The 22,369-nt window shown below is 55.8% G+C and overlaps 1 protein-coding gene across 1 annotated transcript in view; it reads right to left on the bottom strand.

The window, feature by feature from the left end:
- The window catches only part of XXYLT1 (xyloside xylosyltransferase 1), a 38,721-nt gene that overhangs the window by 1,316 nt on the left and 15,036 nt on the right, over positions 1-22,369 (bottom strand). Inside the window, exon 3 of the mRNA XM_072867190.1 lies at positions 14,966-15,098. Coding sequence (XP_072723291.1) covers positions 14,966-15,098 — 133 coding nt within the window. The remainder of the gene's footprint in view (positions 1-14,965; positions 15,099-22,369) is intronic.

Raw genomic sequence — 22,369 nt, 5'->3', positions numbered from 1 at the left:
GCACCCAGCCTCCCAGAGCAGCCTGGCGCTTCATGGGCTGCGTCTCTCTCCATCCCCCTCCACAGGATATTGCCCAGATCTCAAAACTCTCTTCCTGCTCGCTCCTAAAGCCCCTTTTGTTTCTATCACCATTGCTCTTGGTGAGCCAACAGGACAGAGGATCGCGTGACTGCTCACATGGCTGTGCAGGGAGGCAAAACCACATCCCCAGTGCCTAGGGCGAACCACCAGAAGTGTCCCCATGGCTGGTACACACCAGGAAAATGTCCTGCAGTTAATGGGATCTCAGCAGCAGAGCTCGCAGCATCATTATTATTATTATTTGATTATGGGGAAGCTCTGCATCAAATATGGGCCCCAGTTTGAGGCTGTGCAAAAAGAAGGCTTGAAATAAATCTGCATGACAGAAATAGTTCTTCAAAATAAAAAAATAAATAAAATCCAATGGCAACATCTCATTAGCTAAATAAGCACTGCCCTCAGCATTTGCAGCCCTAGGAAGGCCCAGCTGTAGCAGCTCTGGCAGACGCGATCTTCACTAGCTAATTTCCAGCTGCCAAGGAGAAGAGAGCGGTGCAAGTCTACCAATACACAAAACTAACTCCAGAGGGTGATTCAAATGGGAAAAATTTAGACTACCTAAGCAAGCAGCCCAAAAATGTCTTTGGCTTCTTCCTCAGCCCTGGGGCATTGAGCACACCCCACCATACACGCACTGGCTGCTCCCACTTGCAGGAATTGAATTAATCCCATGCTATTACCCAAGCAGCTGAGGTTGAATCCGCCCCAAAAATTTGCTCCCATTCAGACTGAAAGTCTTCTGCCCCCAAGCAGCATCCTCTGCTACAAAGCCAGGGAGCAGAGCTAGCTGAGCCTGCGGTTCCGTCTGACAGCCCAGGGGTGCCAGCACTGAGCTCTCCTTCCAGCCCTACACTTAAGGCAAAGCTACTGCAGGTTTTTTTGCACCTTGCTGTGAAGATGTTGGAGAGAAACACTGTTAGAAAGAATAAGCCAAGCCTGCCTCTGGTTCCTCTCTGAATCTGTCAGACACCAACCAAAGTCTCCGTGCAGCTACAGGAAAAAAGAATTTGTTGGTAGATGGAGTGGATTTAGCACTGAAGGTTTAAAGTGGTCCCATGCTTGGAAGCTGAAGCTGGGCTAATTCAGACGCAAGAAGATGCAAGGACATTAGCCCCTGGGACAGCTCGAGTCACAGTGGGTACTCCCCCACTGCAAACACTTACACTGAAATTTTTCTTGTAAGAAGCTGCGTTCAGCTCTAACGATCATTAGCTCAGGGAATTCTATGGCTTGTGCAGAGATCAGACTATTAAATACACCCTTCTGGCCTGTCCTCTGGATCCCCTGGATCCCGAGAGGAGCCAGGACAGCACAGGACCGCGAGGAGCCTTGCCCAGGCGAGAGCGGCCAAGGCAAGAGCTGAGATTCAGCAGCCAGCACAGAATTATCCCAGCAGAAAATGTGGATCTATTAATAACTTCGACCAGGAGCACCTTTTTTATTTCCTGCTGGAGAACCACGACCATCACGCAGCATCACTTCCTTACAACTTTCCATTTAGATGCTTCAGATTCAAACCTCTGAAATTTGTCATTTCATTAAGGGTCTTTACACCGCTCCCTTTTGCCTGATTCAGGGCAGAAAGGGTTTTTCCAAGCGCCAGTTTCCCATGGAAGGAAGGCTCAGTTTTTGAGCAGGCATCTGCACGCCTCCTGGGGAAGGAGAGTGGAGGACTGGCTGCCTCATCGGAGCCCGTGGGCAGCAACGCTCGTTTGATCTAAAGGGCAGGGAAGAGATAAAAGGGCTCCGCTGGCGCAAAGAGCAGTTATGTCTTGGGGACAGGCACCAGGCCACTGCAAAGACGACTTGTGGATGCTCATGAGAAAAGGAAGGCAAAGTGCTCTCCATGCAGCATTAGAAGGAAACTCAACCTGCAAAGACAAGACCCAGCCTTGCACCAATTGGCCTCCCGAGGTGCGCAGGTCCAGGGGTCTGAGCAGAGACTGGCTCAAGCCCACCTCTGCATACTCTGTTCTCTCTGCTTCTCCCTAGCAGTGCCAGGAAAGTCATCCCTGTGCCCAAAAAATGATGCTGGAAGCTGGCAGGAGGGAGAGGGGGAGCAGTGCTGCGGAGGGAGGCACCTTTCCAGCTCCACAGCTGCAGAGCCGACTCCTTTCACGTTCTTACCTCCAAAAACAGGCTGCCCAAGCTGAGGGATGAGCTTACAGCCCCTGCAAGGAGCTAGAATAGGAAAAATGAAAGTGCCCAAGCCCTCAGCATCGCCAGGCCATGGCAGGGCAAAAGCAGACCTGTACCAAATGACTCAATTTTTCAGCAATGCCATTCCCCAGCAGATTACTCAGCGATGGCTGATAAACAAGAAGGGAGCAACGTGCCCTTTTCTGCAGGGAGAGGAGACAGACTGACAAGCAGCAATTGTTTAGCCCTTCCTCCCAGCGCTGGCGGGACGGGGCCATCCTCCCCCGGCCGTGCGCAGGGACCGCAGGGGAGCGGGGCTGGGGGGGGGACAGGGCCGTCCCCGGGGAGTGATGCTGGGGCGAGATCCAGGATGCGACGAGCTGCGGGCGGCTCCGCAGCGCCGACAGCTCGGGAACCTGCTCACAGCAGCGCACCACAGCCTTTCCAGTGCTGGGCTCGGGCCAACCAAGGGAAAGGTATTCTGGCAGGGCCGCCGGCAGCTTGTTTAGCCTGGATTTCGCTCGGCTTTTGTCCTTCTAACGGAGGGTTTTGGCACTGTTCTTCTGCAGGGCCAGGACAGAGAAGAGCGTGGCCGAAAGGCACCTCCACCCAGCTGGAAGTGGAAGGAGCTGTGGGTACGCGAACATCATTTTCTTTGGGGGAGATGGGACCAGGGAAGCACAGCAACCAGCCAAACAGCTAACCCAGGCTGCGCCCCGTGCTGCTCTGTCCTGCCCGACATCGCCCCTTGGCACCCACCTCAACTTTGGCAAAGCATGGGGGGAAAATCCCAGGGGCTTGATGAGTGTGCTGCCAGGATGCAGGGAGGGGGTGCTGGGGGTGCACCCCACCCGAGACAACCATTAAGGAACGGAACCCCGACTGGATGCAATGGAAACGCCTCCCTGCCCCAAGCCGCTGGAGCAGCTGGGATCTCCCTTGGGACAGGCAGTTCAGGCAGGGCAGCGTGCCCCCAGCCTCGGCTCCGGGGTGCCCTCCTCCCCGCACCCCCGGCAGCGAAGGCCAGGGCCGGAAGGCAGCTTGGAGATGCCGGCGGTGCCGGGATGCGACAGGGCAGGAAGCTGCTGGCCAGGCGGAGGGGAGGAGAAAGGAAGAGGAGGCATTTCGGGCTTTTGTTAACCGCCCTGGCCCCTCTAGACAGGAGGGGAAAGAGGTGACCCTGGGCCCCCGACCCCGTAGCATGGTGCGGGCGAGCCATGCAGGGCTGCTGCTGCGGGCGCCCGCCTGCAGCCCCGACGGGCTTTGCTTTGAGGAGCTGTTTATAAACAGAGCCGGCGTGTGCTAGGAAACATCTGGAGAAGAGCATTTCCAAGCATTCAAACGCCAGGCCCAGGCAGCCCAGATAAAAAAAACCTGCTTCCACCAGGACTTCCCTTGCTGGCCCAGCACAGGGCGCTCCAGCCGCACCTCCCCTGCCTCGCAGCCCAGCGGCCACCAGCCCCGGCTTGCAGAGCTGCCATCGCACGCTTTAAAATGCCTCGCTGGGAATAGCTGTCGGGGAGAAGGGACTGCTCCACCCATCAGCTGTATTTTGCAGGTCCTTCTCTTGCTTTCACGCACAGCAAGGGGCAAACGCTGGGCCCAAACCCATGAATTTGCCCAAACCCATGAATTTCCACTCGTTTACTTCAGCTCTGGGTTATGGGACAACTTCATGGGATGAGCTGGAAACAGTTGGTAAAGCAGCAGGGTGCCCTTGCTGGCAGGAAAGGAAGGGTGGAGGAGTTACTGCGGTGACCAACAGCAAGCCCGAAGCACTGGCCCCACAGGCAGCGCACTGGGCTTGTGTGCCTGTACCCACCCAAGATGTTCAAGAGGCTACAACCCTGCCACACCAGCTGTGCAGCCACCGCTGGCCTTGCTGATGAGGACATGGATCCTCCCCATGCAGCTGCATCTCCAGAAATGTGGACAGCCTGCAGGATCCCCCCCATGCAGCTGGGGAACCAAGGAGCCAGGTCAAAAAGACATGAAATGAAACCAGATGCCAGGCCAACCCCAGGGCGGCTGCAGTCAGAGGATGCTCCTGGAAGGCTGCGGGGTCTCCGACCACCACTGTGCACCGTGCACGTGCGCTGCATGAGCCTGAGCAGCGCGGTACCCAGGGAGGAAGACTGCACAGCCTCTCCCTCACCAAAGGGGAAAGCAAAGCCAACAGCCATGGCACGAAGCTACAAAAATAAGGGGTCTGCAAGATTCTGGATGCAATAAACATCCCTGGACCAGTAAACTCCTCACTGGAGCTCACTGGTTTGCTCCTACCTCTTGCCAGCGCTGGCAGAGTTTGGGCCAGCTGCTTGGGAGGGCAGGACGGGCAGCAGCAGCAGGCCAGCACCTTGAGGACACACTTTGTCACCAAGCCTCCCTCATGGGGGTCAGGGGCTGGGGGACCCTGAGCCCCATCCAGCCGGGCACGGGGCTCCTGGTGCAGAAGGGAAGCATGGGCTGCCGGCCGTCCTGCTCTGCGCCACTCGACAGCAGCCCTGCCAGCCCAAACACCAACTAAAACAACAAGTGCGCGCTCTTGCTACCTCTAAATACGCTTTTCAGTTCCTGAGCCAGAAAACAGATGGCTGGCGGCGTTATCCCCAGCTGCAGCTGCTGGCAAACGCCGCTGTTCCTGTGCAATAAGCAATGAGGTGCGAGCACACCGCGCTCCTCCGCTCCATGCCGCTGCCAGCGCTCCCCCGGGGTGGGCAGGGGGACGCGGCGTGTGGCTGCGGTCCCGCCAAGCAATCCCCAGCCGAGCTGCCCACCTGCTCTTGCCCAGTACCTGCGGGGCCTCGGCAAGCCAGCTGAGGCGGCAGATGGGATGGGAGCCCCAGTGGGAAGTATGCACCATCCTGATGGGGATGGGGGACGTGTCTGAAATGGAGGGGGAGAGCAAACAGAGGGGGTAAGTAATTGTAAAGGCTTCTGGGGACAACAGATACAGGCTTAAAAGCAACCTGGCTCCCACAGCAGCCTGGAGGACCCACTGACAGCGGCTTCTGTCCCACCTGGAGGAGAGGGTGTGGGCGGTGGAGAGGGAAGAGCGATGGCTTGGGGATGACGGCGTCATGCGTCCAGGGGATGACGGTGGCTTTCCCCCCTAACCCTCAGCAAGAAGTAAGAGCACAGCCAAGAAACCTCCCTGCACCCTTCTTCTCCTCTTGGCTAAACCTCACTGTGGCAGGCAGCTGCCAGCCCCTTACCACCACTCTGTTCAACCGAGATTAACCCTCAGGAAAAGGCTGTCTCCCCTTCCTCCAGCTCCCCCCCTCCCACCCAAAAGGCACTGCTGCAGTGAAGATGGGCCCTTCCAAGTTTCTGCCGCAGCCGGAAGGAGGCAGCCACCCTGGGGCTACACCCAGAGCAGCATCCGACCCACGCTCCCCCTTCCCGCCCCGGTACTGCCGGACCTCGGCCAGGCGAGCTCAGCCCTGCTGCAGACAGAGGCTTTGCAACAAAGCAGCCCTTGTTGCTAATTGCTTATTTCCCATGTGCAAATGCTAAACCCCTTAAGGAGCTGGGGCAGCAGGTTCAGTACCAGCCTGGCCCAGAGCGCCTTAGCGGAGGCTGAGCAGCTTGTGTAACCCAAGAAATCCCGGCTCCGCACTTCCCAGGAGCACTGTGCACCCAGCGATGTGCAACGGCATCACCAACACAGCAGTACCCCCACCTCTGCAGGGGAAAATGTCACCCTGGGGCAAAGCAACCCCAATTCCCAGCCCAGGACAAGGGGCAGGATGCATTGGTGTGCACACCAGGACTGCCTTACCCTCTTCCGATGGGTTCAGGGCAAGGGGCCAGCTCAGGCAGGACATCCAGCCCTCCCCTGGAAAACACTGATGAACTGACGGACTGAGTTCTTCAATGAAGACGTCAGTGATTCCTTAATAAACTTCCCACGTAATGCACAAATTATGTCTGTACTGTGCTGGTCTCTACTAGAACACGGTCTGCATGCCAAACTTTTATTAAAAGGCCTGTATTTGGAGCAGCAAATTGATTCTCGATGATTACACTTCTGCACGGACTTAGCAGTCCAAAAATGTGCACACTTAAATAGATGATTAGTAGCAACTTGCGAACGCAGCTCGCAAGCAAAACCTTTCCTCGGGACATGGATTTTCAAGGCCAGCCCCACTCACCACCTAAAATCTTCGCAGCCCATGCCAGTGCTAAAATAACCCTCCAAATAGAGGTGGGATCATAAATCACTCTGTCTGGGTCACATCGGTTTCCTTCCCTCTATAGATCAAACGCCCATGGTGCAAGCGGCGGCACAGAGCAATCGGCGGTATGCATCAGACCATCCGCTCATTCAGTGCCGGGGAAGGATGGGGGGCAGCCCGTTCATGGGGGCACTCCAACACTGCCGGCCTAATTATTGCCAAAATGGCAGATTTCTGTAACAACCGTGAGCAGACACCTCTCCGGCAGCACTCTCCTGCCTGCCTGCCTGACCCAGAGGCGCTGGCAGCCTCCCCCAGGCCACCCTCGCCCACCGATGGGGCTGTCAGGAACAGGGGAGATGTTCTGCCTTCAGGGATGCTCACCTGCTGCTGGGGGGAGGAGAAATAAAAGGCCTCCATCCCTCCATCCCCATTCGGGAGTCCCGGCCGTGGGACGCTGTGCTGCTGCAGGGGAGTTCTGACATGAAGGGGAGCTGCCACCGAGCTTTGGAGAGCAGGAGGGTGTTGCGGGAGCCCTTCCAGAGGATTGCCGGGAGCTTCCCTGTGTGGCCCCAGCACCACACTGCTCCAGAAAGCATCCCAGCTATGCAGCAAAGCCTCTCAATTTCCTGCTGCTTGTTTGTTTGTTTGATGATCTACCAGTGCAGGTACTCCAGCAACCCCCATAGTGTGCTTCCCAGAATGGGGAAACAGACCCAGAAACCCTGCTCATGCCGGTTCTGCTAACACTGCTTCGCACAAGGCAGAGGACTGATTTGCCCTCTGCAACCTCCCCACCAGACAGGAGGACACCTTCCAACGCTGGCTACTGTAGAGGGCAGCCAGGACAGCCCCAATAGCTGGAAAATCAAAGGGTCCTCCAAAAAAGTCAGCTGTGTGGGTTTGCGAAGTGAAGCATCAGAGAGGAAAAGGCCAAAGAGACTGTTGGTGCAGACCCTGCAAGAAGCTGTGCTACTGGGCATGGAGAAACCGGTCCAGCAGCTCACAGAGCTGGCGGCACAGTGCCACGGAAAAGGCAATGTAAATCCGCTGGGGCAGAAGGAGCAGCGGGAGCTGCCCGTGGGGACAGACAGCCATGGTGGGAATTCACGCTGTGCAAACTGGAACGTAATCTCACCAGTAGAAAGAGCCTTTCTTGAAAGTCTCGTGACAACCACAGCAGCTCCAGAAGATGCCACCGGTGTGACACCTACCTCTAGACACCAAAACTGAGACGTTCAGGAGCTGAAATTGAGAAGTTCAGAAGTTGAAGACAAGTGCAGGTACAGTAACTGATACATGCTCACCTGACACACACATCCTGGACTTGTGTGCTATGACCAACAAAAAAACCTGTAGCAAAGTCACGGCAAACTTCTCAGGCAGCCCTTGCAAAAGAGGACCACCACCCACGTGTGCTCTCTGCAGGACAGCAAAGTCCTCGGAGGGAAAGCTTGAACTCATGCTTGGAGAGTCCTGACTGCCTTACCCAAACACACACAAGTGTCTTGGTTGTTGGAAAAAATAATGTTTGTAACGTTCAATATCTCAAAGGGACAGTTAATAGTATTAATATTATTAATAGTATTTGTGCTAATCGATGCACAGTTGTGGTTGTCAGATCTTGTCAAATTTATTCACTGTTTTTAAATGACGTTTCAGGTTTGGTTGGTAATGGGAATAAGTGCAATGGGTCCTACATATTAATGACGTGCACAGATGTAAACAACAAAACCCTTTATCTTCTCAGATAATTTTTCATCAGAAGGTAATGCTGAATTCCTGAAATCAATTCTGCTGCCAGTTCCTTGCAGGTTCTGCTTGTTCTGTAATTTTGGCTGCTTCTTGGCAGCCGTTGTCAAAGAATTCCTAGAACCGTTCCCCCTGCGCATCAAGCAGCAGCACTTGCCACAGATCAAGTCAAAGCCTCAAAATGGTTTAAAATCCAAAGTGTGCAGGGTCCGGCTTGCAGGACTGTGGGCAGGCAGCACCGATGTCACCATGCCTGGCAGGGCACAGGCAAGGCAAATTCTCCTGCCTTTGCCGACTGAGGGGCTTGGGAAACACAGAGCCCATCGTGGCAGGCAGCTCCCTGCTCCCCCAGGGCAAAAGCACTTGGAAAAGAGCAAAGTCTCCAAATCAGGGCAACCTGCCTGCATGAAGAGCCCAGGAAACCAGGCGAACTCAGGCAGGAGAACCTGCTTGCTGGAGATGGTTATCTCCAGCTCTGGAAAGCTCCATCCCAGGCAACAGCCCACCTGCACTGTTATATCTTACAACCACCACCACTGCCTCAGCTGATACCCAGGGAATCCAGCTGCTCCTCCTTGCTCGCAGCTGTCAGCAGTACTTTGGGGTTTTTTTTAAATCCCAAGAGAAGGTACAGAATGTACTGTCTCAGCCCAGATGTGCTGACAGCCCAGCCTGGCTGCGGATTCAGCACTAGCCTGCTCACAGCCCAGGATAACTCCATTCCTCTTCCAAACATCTGACAAACTGACTTAGTACCGCTGCTGCTGAGCTCCCAGCAAATGTCGAGCACTGCAAGTGCCGTGCCTCCAGGTCTGGAGGTTGCACAGGCTTGCTCCACTCATTAATGGGCTTTTCAGGGTTATTTTACCAGCTCTCAAACAAACAAAACCCGTGTGACAGAGCACACAGCACACCCAGAGCAGCTCCCACACAATCACAAGCAGAAACAAAGCTTTTGCTTTCCACAAAATAATGTCCTGTTCGAGCTCTCCCTAGGTTTTAGGCAGAAGCAAAGGTGAACAGCCTTGCAGCCATACAAGGACTCAAGTGTCGGTCCTTCGTAGTCAGCAGCTGTCCCTTTGATGTAGATATCCTTTCCTGCAGGACAAACTTTTATCATTTCCAGCACTGTTGATTCCCAAGACACCTCCAGCTTTTATTAGCTTCTTGTCACGGGGGACAGCAGTGAAGATCTCACCCAACAGCAGGAATGGAGGCAGCAGCTGCCTTTCCAGCCCCAGCTACGTGTACCCTTGGACCTGAGAAGGTCTGGGAGCTCTCCTGAGGTCCACCATCACAGCCACCTAACAGGTACCTTGCTCCCAGCTGGAAAAAGGGGATAAAAGCACCTGCCTGAGCACCTGTGGGTTAGGTCCTCCCCAACAAGACCTCCAAAGCAAGCGACGCGGGGGCAGCGCTCAGGGCCCCAGGCAAGGCAGTGCCGGCACTGGCGGGCACACAGAGCCCACCACAACATGGCAGTGCCAGTAACAGCACCAGCACCATGTAGGAAGCGGAGAGGCAGGGACAGTCATGGGGATGGGAGCGGGGAGCACGGTGTGGTGTGCTGGTCCAGGGTCAGCCTGAGGCTGCCGAGCGCAGCTGTGCAATCAATACTGCTGTCCTGCTTCCTCTTGCACGCCACCAGCATCACCAGAGGGATCTATAACCAGGAAACTGAGTAAGAATAGGGTTTAAGCTCTGCCTTCTGTAATCAAAGAGTTTTCAGGACATTTTTTGGAGTGCCACAGTGTCCCCTCACTCCGTTCATCTCAGCCATGGGGCTGATTCGAAATGGGGAGGCATCTCCCTTCGGTACCCGGCAGCGCTGAGCTCCTGTGCCCGGGGACAAGCGCTGAGCCGAGCCAGGCTGGCAAAGAGGCCCCTGGGGAGGTCTAGGCTGCAGCAGCATCTGCATGAGGATGCCCTCGCCGTGCCCCGATGGAGACCTCCACCGTGCCCCCACACACCTGGGGGTGCCCCAGGCACAGCCCCTGCGGCTCATGCCAGGTCAGGAGGCTGACCCGCAACAAGCCATGCGTCGCTTGGCCATCGCCCAGCCCCACTGCAGCCGGGACCACAGCTAAGCCACTCCCCAGGCCAGGCGTGCACCCTGCACGCACCCCGAGGACAGTGACCTGCCTCCTTGCCTGACAACCGGCTTGCAGGCTGCATTTGCAACGCTTGCCTGCGTGTTTCTTAGCAGGGCTAACAGCACAGGAGGGCCTGGACTTCTCAATTTGGCCAGGATCTGGCATGGAAGGCCCAGTGCAACATAAATATTTATACAGAGCATCATTGCTCGCCCTCTGTAGCCTGGTGAACAGGACACTGCCAGCATGCCTGAGTAGCTGAAACGCTGCAGGGGACAACAGGATTTTTAATTAAGGTTATGACTCTGCAGAAGCACTTCCTTGCATGGAAAGCCTTTTGGACCAGGCAAACTTCAGATGCAGATTTTAATCTTTCCATCAAAATCATTCTTGCTGAAGCAGGAGCTCCCAGTCTTGGCTGTGGTGTTGATCCTGTGCAGACAGACACATGAGCAAGCATATGTCAGTGCTGGGAAGAGGCTCTGCCTGCAGGCCAGCATGCAAATGTCAACCTGGCAGGAGGCGTCCAGTACTGCCGTGGAAAGCCCACAAGCATCTAAGAGCCTAGTGCATAGTACTGAGGGGCCCCAACAGCCCTGGCAGCGGGGGCAGCCCCTTGTGGGACGAAGCTCTGCCTGCGACCCCATCCACAGAGCTGTTGACTGTACCTTGTGTCACACATCAGATCCAAAAGCCACAGGAAGGACAACACGTCTGACCCATGGACAGAGTGCTGCTTCCTCGGCTGCAGTTGGAGAAAAGCAAACCTGATGCCAACAGCCTCGGACCTCGGACCGACTCCTGCACCTGAGGTGGGCTCCTGCAAGCTCCCCGCTCCGCGCCCAGGACCCCCTGCCAGACACCACCCTGCGGGGCACGGTGGGGAGACAGGTCTGCAGGGCGATCCACGTACAGCTTCAGCAGGAGCTACCGCTCTCCGCAGGCCACTCCAACCCCCCCTGAGCAACCCCAACGGACAGGCCAGCCCCAGGCTGCGCAACAGTTAAAGCCCAGCGTTTGCCTTGCAGGAGGGCCAGGAGATCCTGTTGCTCAGAGAAACGCGTTTGTCCAAGACAAACAGCAGCCGGACATTGTTTCAGCATGAGTCAAATGAGTGGAAATGCTCCCGTGCCATCCTGTTTTGCTGTCTGGAGGTTTCCCCCTACCTTCAGGATGTGCAAGCCGGCTCCGGGACGTTTCCTATTTGCTGTTCTCTTACTCTCCTGTTTCCAGCAAGCGTCTGTACCCAGTGTACCAGTGCACAGTGCGCTCAGTGCACCAGCGCAGCAGCCGGGTGCTGTGCAGTCACAGCCCGTGCCTGGAAAGCACAGCCTACAACCAGACAGCCAGCAGGCAGCCAGTAGGGACAGCATCGCCTCCCAGAAAACAGTGCATCGTTTACAAAATACACCAGTCTGCACCCATTTACCTCCTCTGATGGGCCAAGTAGGTAGCAAGGATCCAACACAGCCAAGTGGATTGATCTCCATCCATCTTCCCCATTGCTACAGAGAGAGGAAGATGGCACCCAGCCCTTTCCCAGCCACTGGCTTACCCTGCCCCAAGGGTGCCAGTCCACAGCTCTGTGAGCAAGCTCAGGAAAGCTTTGCTGACTCGCCTCTGACGTTCTGCCCCACGCTGGCTACCCTGCTTTTAAGGCCTTGGTGTTGAATGTGTGCTGGTGCAGCCATGGTTCACACCAACACAACCACTAGGCAAGGGTGCACCCACACTGCTGCAGAGTCACAGGCACAGGCACAGCCCCGGGCACTGTGTCCTGCTTGGAAAACACCTCCTGGTCTGCTGTGGGAGCAGGTACCAGGACGCTGGCATCTCCTTCGGCTGCAAATCCAACCACATCACCTTGCTGCCCTTGCTGGGAATGCTTTGAGTGCAAAGGAGCAATGCTGGGATAAATCCCCCTGGGCAGCGCTGGTGCTGCAGGGAGCTGCATGAAGTGGGGAGGAAAACACGAGTGGAAATCGAGAGACCCCGCCATCGCCCCCGCAACCTGGTAACCCTCCTCCACCCCCACAACCACTTTCCCAACTGATGCTTCAAGCCTGCGCACGTGGCAAATCACATGGCTGGAGCTGGCACCTCTTATTTCGCACCTACAACACGTTTTTATCTTGCTAAAAGTATAAAAAGAGCAAAGATTATTTCTTTTACAAAGACACTCATGCTTCGTCAGCTCGCATTTTTGTCTGGAAGCCCTTTTAGCAGCGAGGTGCAAGCCCCACGGGGCGGAGGGCTCGGCGGGAGGGCAGGCTGGCGTTTGCACAGCTCGCCCCGCACCGGGTGATCTGGCGACAAGAAGGATCAGGAACTTGTTTTCACATGAAGATCAAAACAGCACAAGAAGAAAAGCACAACATAGCCCAAAGTGACCCAGAACATCCAAACTGCAACAACAGAAAGTTCAGCCCAAAAATTCAGCCTGTGAGGGCTGTTATTGCTTGGCTTGTTTGTCCCCACTGCGGGCGGCAGGACAGGGGAGAGCACGGCTTTGGCTCAGGTCAGATATTCAGTGCTCAGCCCCGTGGTCCCGTGCCTTGTCCCTTGCTGTGCCGGAGATCTCTCCCTCCAGCAGAGCACCCCAAACCTTAACTTGGTCCCCTCCAGGCACACCCGGTCCCACAAACCACATCCAGGCAGCGGAACACCATCCCCACTCCCTAGCTATGCGTGGAAATAATGCAAAACTGATCCCTGCAGAGACAGAAACATGGAGCGATTCCACCGTGGACTAATTGCAGGCAAACAAACACTTAATTTATCCCATTACAGGCTGCGCTGCTAACGAACGGGATCTGCCCTGCTGGGCAGCACTGACCGAGGCTGACAATCTGACACAGCCCCGCGGCCGCACTCGGCTGTCGCTGCTCCCTCCATCCTGCTTTAAGCTCTAACAATTGGATATGATTAACTGGGGCTGGATTTACCATTCTGGGCACCAAAATCCTGCCAGGACACCCAAAGCGGATACAGGAGCCCTCCATGCTCCGAGCGCAGTGCCGCCCTACGGAGAGGAGACCCGAGCATCCACATTCCTCTGGTCCCAGCTCTCCCTGCCAGGAGCACAAGCCAGGAGGCGAGGTGACACTCCTGCCACGGGCACAGAAACGTCTTCTTCCAGCCCGGGAACAGTGGTGACTTCTGCAGTTTGAGCAACCAGAAATGCTCTCATGAGCATGCTCTCAGCTGGCTTGGGCTTCTAGGAAACGATCAGTGGTGATTAATGACAATCAATCCCCTGCTGGTGAACTTCTCCCTGTGTCCACCCTCGTCCCATCTGGATGCACATGCAGCAGGAATGGCTGCTCCAGATCTTTGCAGCTCAGCTTTTGCCCAAGAATGCTGCTGGACATATCTTAGGAGGTTCAGTTATTGATCTCACTACTAAGGCTTCCAGGAGGGAAGGAAAAGACGTACAGAGCTCTTAAGCTTTTTTATCTTTCTCCAAGAACATTTCCATTAGGATTAGCAAATCTAGCCGAGCCTTCTCAAACACTCAAACTCTGCTCAGCTGAGAAGCCATTAAGGCATCCTGCGTTGATGATCTGATTCACCCTGGACTAAAACAAAACCTGAGGTTCATCCTTGGAACAATGCAGGCTAAACTAAATCAAACTCTTTAAGCACCAGCCTGGAAATATCTGTGTCCCTGAAGCCCATCAGTGGCCTGTGAGTGGGAAGAGCAGGGCCACCCCTTGGTGCACGGCTCCCACCGCTAGCTGCCACCACAGTTGGCACCGGCTGGTGGACCAAGGGTCTGCAGAGCAAGTGACCATGGGGCTGCCCGCATGCTTGCAAGCTCAGGTCACCACCAGAGTTGCCCACTCGGTCTTTCCTGGAGGAATATTTCTTCGACAGAAGGTGCACTGACTCTCCAGGGACCCAGAACCTCGCTGTTGCCCAAACTCAACCCCTACTCTCTGCCTACAGGGAAATGAAGCAACCACCAAATGCCACCAACCAACACACACTGGAAGACGCATCTCTCCACTGCGTTGGTCATTTTAGGCATTTCCCAAAAGATTTCTCACGTCAGCAGAGGATGAGGTTCACACTCACTGCAAGCAAGCTACTGGCTGGAGAAGGCAGACTGATCCGCTTAAACCTCATGCCAGGGGGATTCCCTGAATGCTGGGTCAGGTATTTTGTGGAAAACTTTGGTGGAGAGCAAAGAGGAAAGCTAGACAGCAGGACGCAAGGCAACCGCACTGCTCAGAGCGAGTCCTCAGGCAGTGCTGACCATACTTCCCTCTTCGTCAGAGTAACACGATGCAGGAGTACAGCTGAAACACACTGGTCCCAGGTCCACCTAGGCTAGGAAGGTGTTGCTGCTGCTTGGGCAGAGAGGCAATATTCACAGCCAAGCCTCTGAGCCCTGACGTACAAACTGATGCTCCAGAATGCAATCAGAGCACCTCAGCAGGGATGGTTGGGCAAATGCACCTCTAACGGATGTGCTATCATCTAGGTATGGATTTTGGCACTGATTACCAGGAACTTGTGACGGTGCGTGAGAACAAGGAAATGACAGTGACGCTGTACACTTTGTTCATACCGACCTACGCATTTCAGATTAAGTCCCCCTGCAGGGATTAAAGCAGGGAGCTGCTTCCCCCTAGATTTTCTTCCAAAGACAGACCTGAATTGAAGAGAAGACACGCCAGCTGCCCGCTGCCCACCCCCTGCTCCCCACGGGGGCTGTACCTGTACACTGGCTGCATTTCCCTGGCAATCCCGATGACTGCTCCCTCCGGGAAGTTGTCAAACTCATCAAACAGGTCTCGGATGTTGGTCTTGTACTTCAGGTCCAAGTCTACCTGGATGATCTGTGTTATTTCTGAAAGCACAAAGAGGGAAAATCAGCTATACAAGACAAAATCATAACCAGTGAATACCAATGGTGACATGACGAATTACACCCAACGAGGATTTGGTGCAATCAGCCCCATGGGCAAGACTCAGCCAATTCAGGGCAAATGCAACCCAGCTGCAATATCTACATAAAGCCACCAACCTTCAACCATCACGACAGCATTTACCACTGTGCATTTTAGGCATGATTTACTTTGGAAACCATTTCTGGTGACCTCCTGCTTCTATCCACTCCGTCCTTCCTTCCAGAAGAGTGGTTTTCCATATGACTGACAAAAGCAAGCGGTAGCTCCAATCCAGCCTCCCCCTTTCTGGAAGCGCTTCTGCAGGAGCAGCCACACAAAACCCCACGCTCACCGTATGTACTTCTGGGAAAAGCTACCAACTCCACGAGCATTTCCCAGCTCCAGCCCCCACAGTATCCCTGGCTTGAAGCATCAGAGCAATTCCCATCACGGACAACATCAGTAATGCAGTCAGCCACACGACACCCCCAGTAACACCTGCACAAGCTCATTAGCTGCCAGCGGCCTGACATGGGCTTCCCCGAGGGCAGAGATTACAGCCCCCTGCCTGCACAGAACTGCTGGAGGTCTGCGGCAGCCTGGAAAACTTTATCATGGACGGTGGTATTCTGTCAGAGACAAGGAGGGTTGTGCAGACATGGAAGCATCTTCCACTTGCAGTGGGAAAGTCGAGAGTGAGGAGAGGCTGGAGGATATCATTATCAAGGCCAGGCCTGAGCTCATCAACAGGGTCCAGCCCCTGCCTGCATTTGTCGTAGTCTCCTCTGCAGCACACGAGACCGATCGATGGAGGTGTTGCTTGGGAGATGGTGCAGGAGGTGCGCCTCATCAAGACTGCTCGTCCCAGGTGGATCTGGGGATGTTGTACGGATTGCAGCAGGCCAAGTGGAATGCTACAGCAAATGCTACGAGAGATTGGACAGTCCCATGGGTTCCCCCAGCCCTGGGCAAAGCCCATGGTCATCTTCTGGCCAGCGAAGCTCAGCCCTGCTCAGGGACTGTGAGCGGAGTCAAGCCATCCCCTGTGGCGTTACGTAATGCCAACCCTATTTATATGTGTTATAAAAGCCAAGAGCAAACTGGCTGGCTTGCTTAACACTTGGCACTAATTGGATTAAAAAGACTGTGTCAACCTGTTTCGGCCCCCACTCATCATGCACAGGTGCCGTTACAGCTTTCTGCAGGCTAGACATGCGTGTCACCACCGCTTTCACAGCAATTAGCAGACAAGGCCCTCATCCTTCCTCCTGCCCAGTACTTGCAGGCAGGAGGACGAGCCCAGCCTGCCCTCACCCTCTGCTGCCTGCACCCTCCATGGCTACGGGCAGGGCTTCCCATCAGGCTGGCGTTTCTGCGGCGCTGCCCATGTTCCAGCCTTCACACCACCGCGGTTCCTCACCCCTCGCCCCGCCGTGCTCAGGACAGGCTGCTGGCTACCCCGGTCTGCTGAGAGCAGGAGGCAATCCCTCTGTTTTCAGCCCCCAAAGCCACCGTTGGGACTAGAGACCCAGGGACACTGAGAGCAGCCAGGCACGGGCAGCTATCCTCCGGCACAGGAATGCAGCTTTGCCATTTCAACTCTGTTCGTCGCTTGGTTTTTGTGTTTCAAGCAGACGCTGGGCTGTACAGCAGCTCTGAATTTTTTGCAGATCCTGCACTAATCTGGGGCTCTTGGCAATTGGTCATATCCACCACGCTGTCCTCATTTAAGAAGGAAAAAGCCCTGTAAGGTTAAGCAAGAAATATATTGCTAACTCTGCGAAGCATCCAAGCAGAAATATAAATCAAGGAGAAACAGTATCTAAGCTACAACCCAGGCTGTATCTCAATTTATTTTTTTAACATCCATCACTCTCTATCTGCTAAAGGGAAAGGCCGCAGTCCCTTCAGCCAGCAGTACGGCAATCCCCAGGCCTACCTAGTATTTACCACCACTATAATCCTCTGTTTGCAAAGATTTAAAACCCAGGCATAGTAATTCACTACAAGCTAAAGCAGGTCTTGACCTGAAAGCAATTTCCCTCAGCCTTCCTAACTGCCTTAGAAATCTCTAGCACAACTCAAGCAGACGAATAGGCAGAGCAGAGGATTTCTACAATGGGGAAGGCGACATGTATCGCAAATACCCCAAACCTCCCCAGTGGTCCATACCACAGCAGTGCAAAACCCTGAATCCTTAACGCAACTGCATTTGAGAATATCCAGACTGGCCACAAAACTCCAGGGCGAGGGGACCTGGACCTCTCGCACAAGCTCAGCCCAAGCAAAACAGGGTGGGAGCCTGAGCCCTCCAAGGCGCTGCTGAGGATGGGGAGAGGGGCTGGGGTTCCCAGGAGGATCCCAGCACAGCTCACCCCAGTGCACAGCAGCCTTCCGACACCTCATCAGGTTTCAATTAAATCAACTGTGAGGCACGTCATCCGATTGTTTTCTAAAATTACAGATGAGCGCTAACTGCAATTAATCACAGCGGAGAATGAAAGCTGAGCTTGGGGGAAGCTCTAATCCCAGCCCTGCCTGCCCCAGCACCAGCACCCTGCACTGGTCCCACGCTGTGCTGGCAGAGCACCCCAGGAAAAACTCACTAACAAATTAGACCCAGAGAGCGCAAAGTACTTTTCCTTTTTTATTTATTTTTTTTTTTTAAAGCAAGTATGAACTGCAACACTGAGACAAAAATGAGCATGGGTGACATTACGTGCCGCTTTGCCAGATGCAGCTTGCATGGATAGATTAATGGCCAAGACGATTTCTCTGCCTGCGACTGGCAAGGGGCCAGGCACTAATATTTATGATGTATCACCCTCTTTCACCCTTTCACCAAGCGCTTTGTCCTGGCTGCCATGTGGGGGTGGAGGAATCGCGTGCTCTCTTAGGCACAAACTGCTTGCTTGGAGGGGTCCAGCTGGAAATGTGGGAAAAGGCTGAGAGTGTTTTGCTCAGCAAGCGAGTTTTCTAACTTTGTCATACTGTCTATTACCTTCTGCTCTGTTCAACTCCGGCTCTTCCAGCCATGGCACGTAAAGGGGAGTTACACCACTCAAAGCGGAGATGATCTCCATTAGCAGTGACAGCTTTACAGCACAGGCTGGCCCCATTTAACACTCGTAATGTTTTACCGCAGCCTCGTACCAGCAGCTGCAGCAGGGCTGCTGTCCAGGCTTGGTTCAAACCCTCCCTCCAGCCACGTCCAGAGGAGAAAGACCAGCTTAAGGGATGCATGAGCCTGCAGCTGTAAACCAGGAGAGAAAGCCAGCACCAGTGTCCAAGCCGCCTTGCACCGCGGCTCAGCTGCCGAAGACAGGGAGAATCAAGGTTATGCCAGAGCAGGACTCCAGAGAGATGCTGGTGCAGATCCCCTCTCGTGTGGGTGTTTCCTCCTTCTCCGAGAGCCTCAGCCCAGCGAGGGGGCACAGGCAGGCGGAGGTCACCTCCCTGTGCCCTGCGGCCCAGCATCCTCTGCCGGGACTCAGGAGAGCCACGCCGGCAGGCGGGCAGGCACCCCGGGTGCCTGCCAAGGGGCCCGGTGGATTGTCCAGATGCTCTGAGCAGCACCCAGGAGCCCCTCTGGCAGGGGGCAGCTTCTGCAGCAAGTCTGATGGCCCTTCCCAGGAGGCACCAACCCCATGGCCTGCCCCATGGCACAGCGGGGACAGAGCGGGACGGGAGCAGGCGGTCGTGCAGTGAGCCAGACCACCCCACCAACATGCGGTGCGAGTCTTGGGAGCAAATCGCTCTTCTCAGAAGAGTCAGGCGGGAGCGGGAGCGGCAGGCACAGGGAGGAGGAGCGCTGCTTTGGCTGACCCAGCCAGGGCTCTGGGGATGCTGCGCAGCAAGCAACCCTGCAGCGGCTATTGCCCCTCCAGCCCTTCTTGACCTGCAGCCACTGTTCAGAGCAGCCGACGGCTGGGCAGCCTTGAGCCTGCCTGTAGGCTAGGACTACTTTCCCCTAGCCTGAGTTGAGGGGATGGCCTGCAAGAGATTTAAACAGTGGATTTAAAACTTCAGGAAAGGGGATAGATGGAGGGTCAGGACGACAGGAGACGCGAACGCCGGAGCCTGTACAGAGCCTGGGGGAAGCTGCCAAGCACACAAGCCTGTGGGCACAACTCCCTTGGCTGCTCTGAGAATGCCAGCTGCCAGCTAGAAACCCGATGGGAGCAAAGGAGATCCCCTTCTTGGCTATTTGCCTTTTCCTGCTCCGGCACCTTTGCCACCAGTGAGTTGGTACCTCTCCAGTGCTGCAGGCAGCCAGGGCAGAGGCAGGCAGCAGCAGTGTGCACTCCCCGTGGCACGGACGATGCTGACACCCTCCACACGCAGTCAGGGCCTCCACAGGTCACCTAGTGATGGCCAAAACTAGTCTCTGGAGTACGACATGCAATTTGAGAGGCTCCTACGTGAGCTACAAACCTCCTGGATACCAGGCACCCCTGGGCACAGGTGTGGGGAACCCAGTGTGGCTCACCAACCGTGCATTGGGCTCTAATAGTTAGACAAGGCAGAAAAGCAAGACCCTGCAGCCTGACCTCTGCAGGCAGCACAGGCTATTCTGCAAGCAAACTCATTTACACTCATCCCAACAACTTTCTCTGTACGAGGGTTGCTACCCCGGCAAAGCCGAGCCCAGACGGCAGGTGCAGGGCTGGGGCATAAGCACTGGCCTCGGCTCCAAACCTTCTTCTTCCATACAAACCACACCAGATCTGGGGCAGAGGCATGCCACCACCGGCAGCCACCATCACTCTGCAGAGAGGGGAAAGGAGTGAAAATAATAACTTATGTCCAGGAAGAAATAGTGAAATGGAGAGCTGCCATCACAATGCAAAGGGCAGAAGCTGTCCCGCAAATGGCACTGCCTTAATCTCTGTTAACTGAGCAGTGGTTTAACAGCTTTAGACTAGAAGAAGCAAGAATTGAAACCTCCTGGAGGTGGTGTAGCTCTCCAGCCCATTGACGGGCTCATGCTGGCATGAGCTCAGCTCCCTCCTCAGAGTACCACACCCTGCCTGCAGCTGGTCTGGCAGCGGAGCTGCTGCAGGGAGCAGTAGGATGGCAGGAGGGGACAGGCCACCACCCTGCCAGGCTGCACTGTGCCCAAACCTCAGACACACTCCTGAGGCAGATGCCTGTCACCAACGCTGGTGGCGATTTGGCTCTTGCTCCTGCCATCCTCTGCACCGGGGTCTCTACCTGTCTCAGCAAACCTGCTTTTTAGGACCTAAGCACCCTGGTGCACCACGCCAACGAGGAGAGACTCCTCTGATGTATCAGATGGGAGCACCCCGATCTCCCTGTGCCTCCTCTGCATCACAGCAGCAACTTTTGGGGTCAGAGGCTGGTGCCTGGTGCTCATGCAGAGCAGAAGAGGTGAGATCAAGGAGGACACCGCTGGGATTGCCGCCTGTGCCTCACGTGCTGCGCAACCTAGGCGTGCCGCTTCGCCTTTCCCCACGGAGCCAGCAGCAGCGAATCCTGCAACACAAGGAGGCAGGAGCCTCCTGCATCCTTCTGGAGACTGTGCAGGGGGCAATGGCCTCGCAAGGGCAGGGCGACGGGCAGGTACAGACAGCTGCCAGATGCTGAGTGGCTCAGAGACCCTCTGCAGGGACAGCAGTGGCTGCAGCCAGCACGGGTGACACCACACAGTGAAGGGACGGGAGTGTCCCCTGCTGGCTGCAGCTCTGGGTGTTGTGGGGCTGCGGCCAGGGGTCTTGGGAAGGGCCAGGGGGTGGCTGTGCATTTTGCCACCTGATTTGAACCGTCAGAAGGAAGAGGGCCAGGCAGCCCAGGCTCTCCAGTTGGGGTCAGCAGGGCTGGAGGGCTCAGGTCTGCTGGTCTGCAAACAGTGGGCACACCTGGACTGCTTCCCTTCCACCTCTCTCCATCGCTTTGAGTTTGGCTCTGACTACCGATGATTTTTTTTTAGCTGTCCCCACCACGACACGAGGACATCCCAAGGAAACCAGGAGCTGTGAAGGACCAGCAGTGACTTTTGGATCACTGCCCCGGGCAATAAACCTCCCGGAGCAGGGCGGCAGCAGCCCCTGCTCCAGCAGGCAGCGTGCCTGGCAGCAGCAACGTGCAGCTCTGCAAAGCCACCGCGCTGGCTGCGAAACCAGGATCCTCCGCCCTTGCCGGCTCAGAGGGACGCGTGGCCAAGAAAAACACCACTCCCACGGCCAGCACCAAGGCCAGGCGTGGGTGCAGGGTGGGCGACAGGCTCCAGAGGGTCCCTGTGCAAGCCGGAGGGTGCTGCCCAGCAGAAGCAGCTGGCTGCCCCTGAAAGCCTGAGCTGCAGCAGGGAGCAGAGCACGAGTGCAGCTGTGGTGCCAGGCGGTGATGCCAGCACTATGACAAGCCCAGTGTGGATATGCATGGTTTATTTACACAAACACACTGGGTTCTCCATCCTGCCCTTCACTAGAGGCTCCCTGTGTTTGGCTCGCCCCCCCGCGCTGTTGGCTGCCCCCGGCCGCTCTACCTCCTGCTGTCAGCAGGGCTGTGAGCAGCTTCCTCTCCAGCTGTGCACTCCCCTGCCAGGCCTTATTTTCTCCACAGATAAAGTCTCCCCCTCTGCTTCCAGGATTAATCACCACTGCCTGCGCAGCTGACCCCAACAACACCGGAGAGCCTCGCCCAGAGGAAGGCAGCCGATGCAGGGGCACGCACGTGTGTGTGCAAGCACGACATGCTCTGTAGAGCTCACTGCCAGCACATCAGTGACTGCTGGGGGCTGCAGTCCCTCTCCCCAGGACCTGGTGCTGCTCTGGAGCCCACCCTCCCAAGAGAAGAGGATCCTACAAAGCCCTGCACAGGCAGGGCTTACCAAGGTGCAGACAGCTTACCTTCCAGCTGCCTGCTTAAATGCAGGTCCTCGCCTCTGCCATGCAGCCAAGGGTCCCCTCTGCTCCCTGGGGCAGCCTAGCAGCCCCCCTCCCCATCAAGCAGCCTCCCCTCCCTGCAAACAGGGCACCAGGGAGGGCAGGAGGCAAGGGGAGACGTGCCCAAGCACCCCGGCCGCTAACCATACCAGGACACAGGTTTCTGCAGCACTAAGTAAGCACCCAGCGGAACAGAGCAGCATCTTCTGCACAGCAATTCCAGCCTATGGGCTAATTAGAAAATGAGGCTGCCCGCCAGAAACAGATGACAAATCATTGCTACCACCCACGCAGGGCAGGCACCTGGGTGAGCTCAGGGGTCTGGT

Source organism: Ciconia boyciana, chromosome 7, assembly GCF_034638445.1.
Source record: "Ciconia boyciana chromosome 7, ASM3463844v1, whole genome shotgun sequence".
In the NCBI taxonomy this organism is placed as follows: Eukaryota; Metazoa; Chordata; class Aves; order Ciconiiformes; family Ciconiidae; genus Ciconia; species Ciconia boyciana.
The sequence above is the reverse complement of the archived record's forward strand: the minus strand, read 5'-3'. Positions and strand labels throughout refer to the sequence as shown.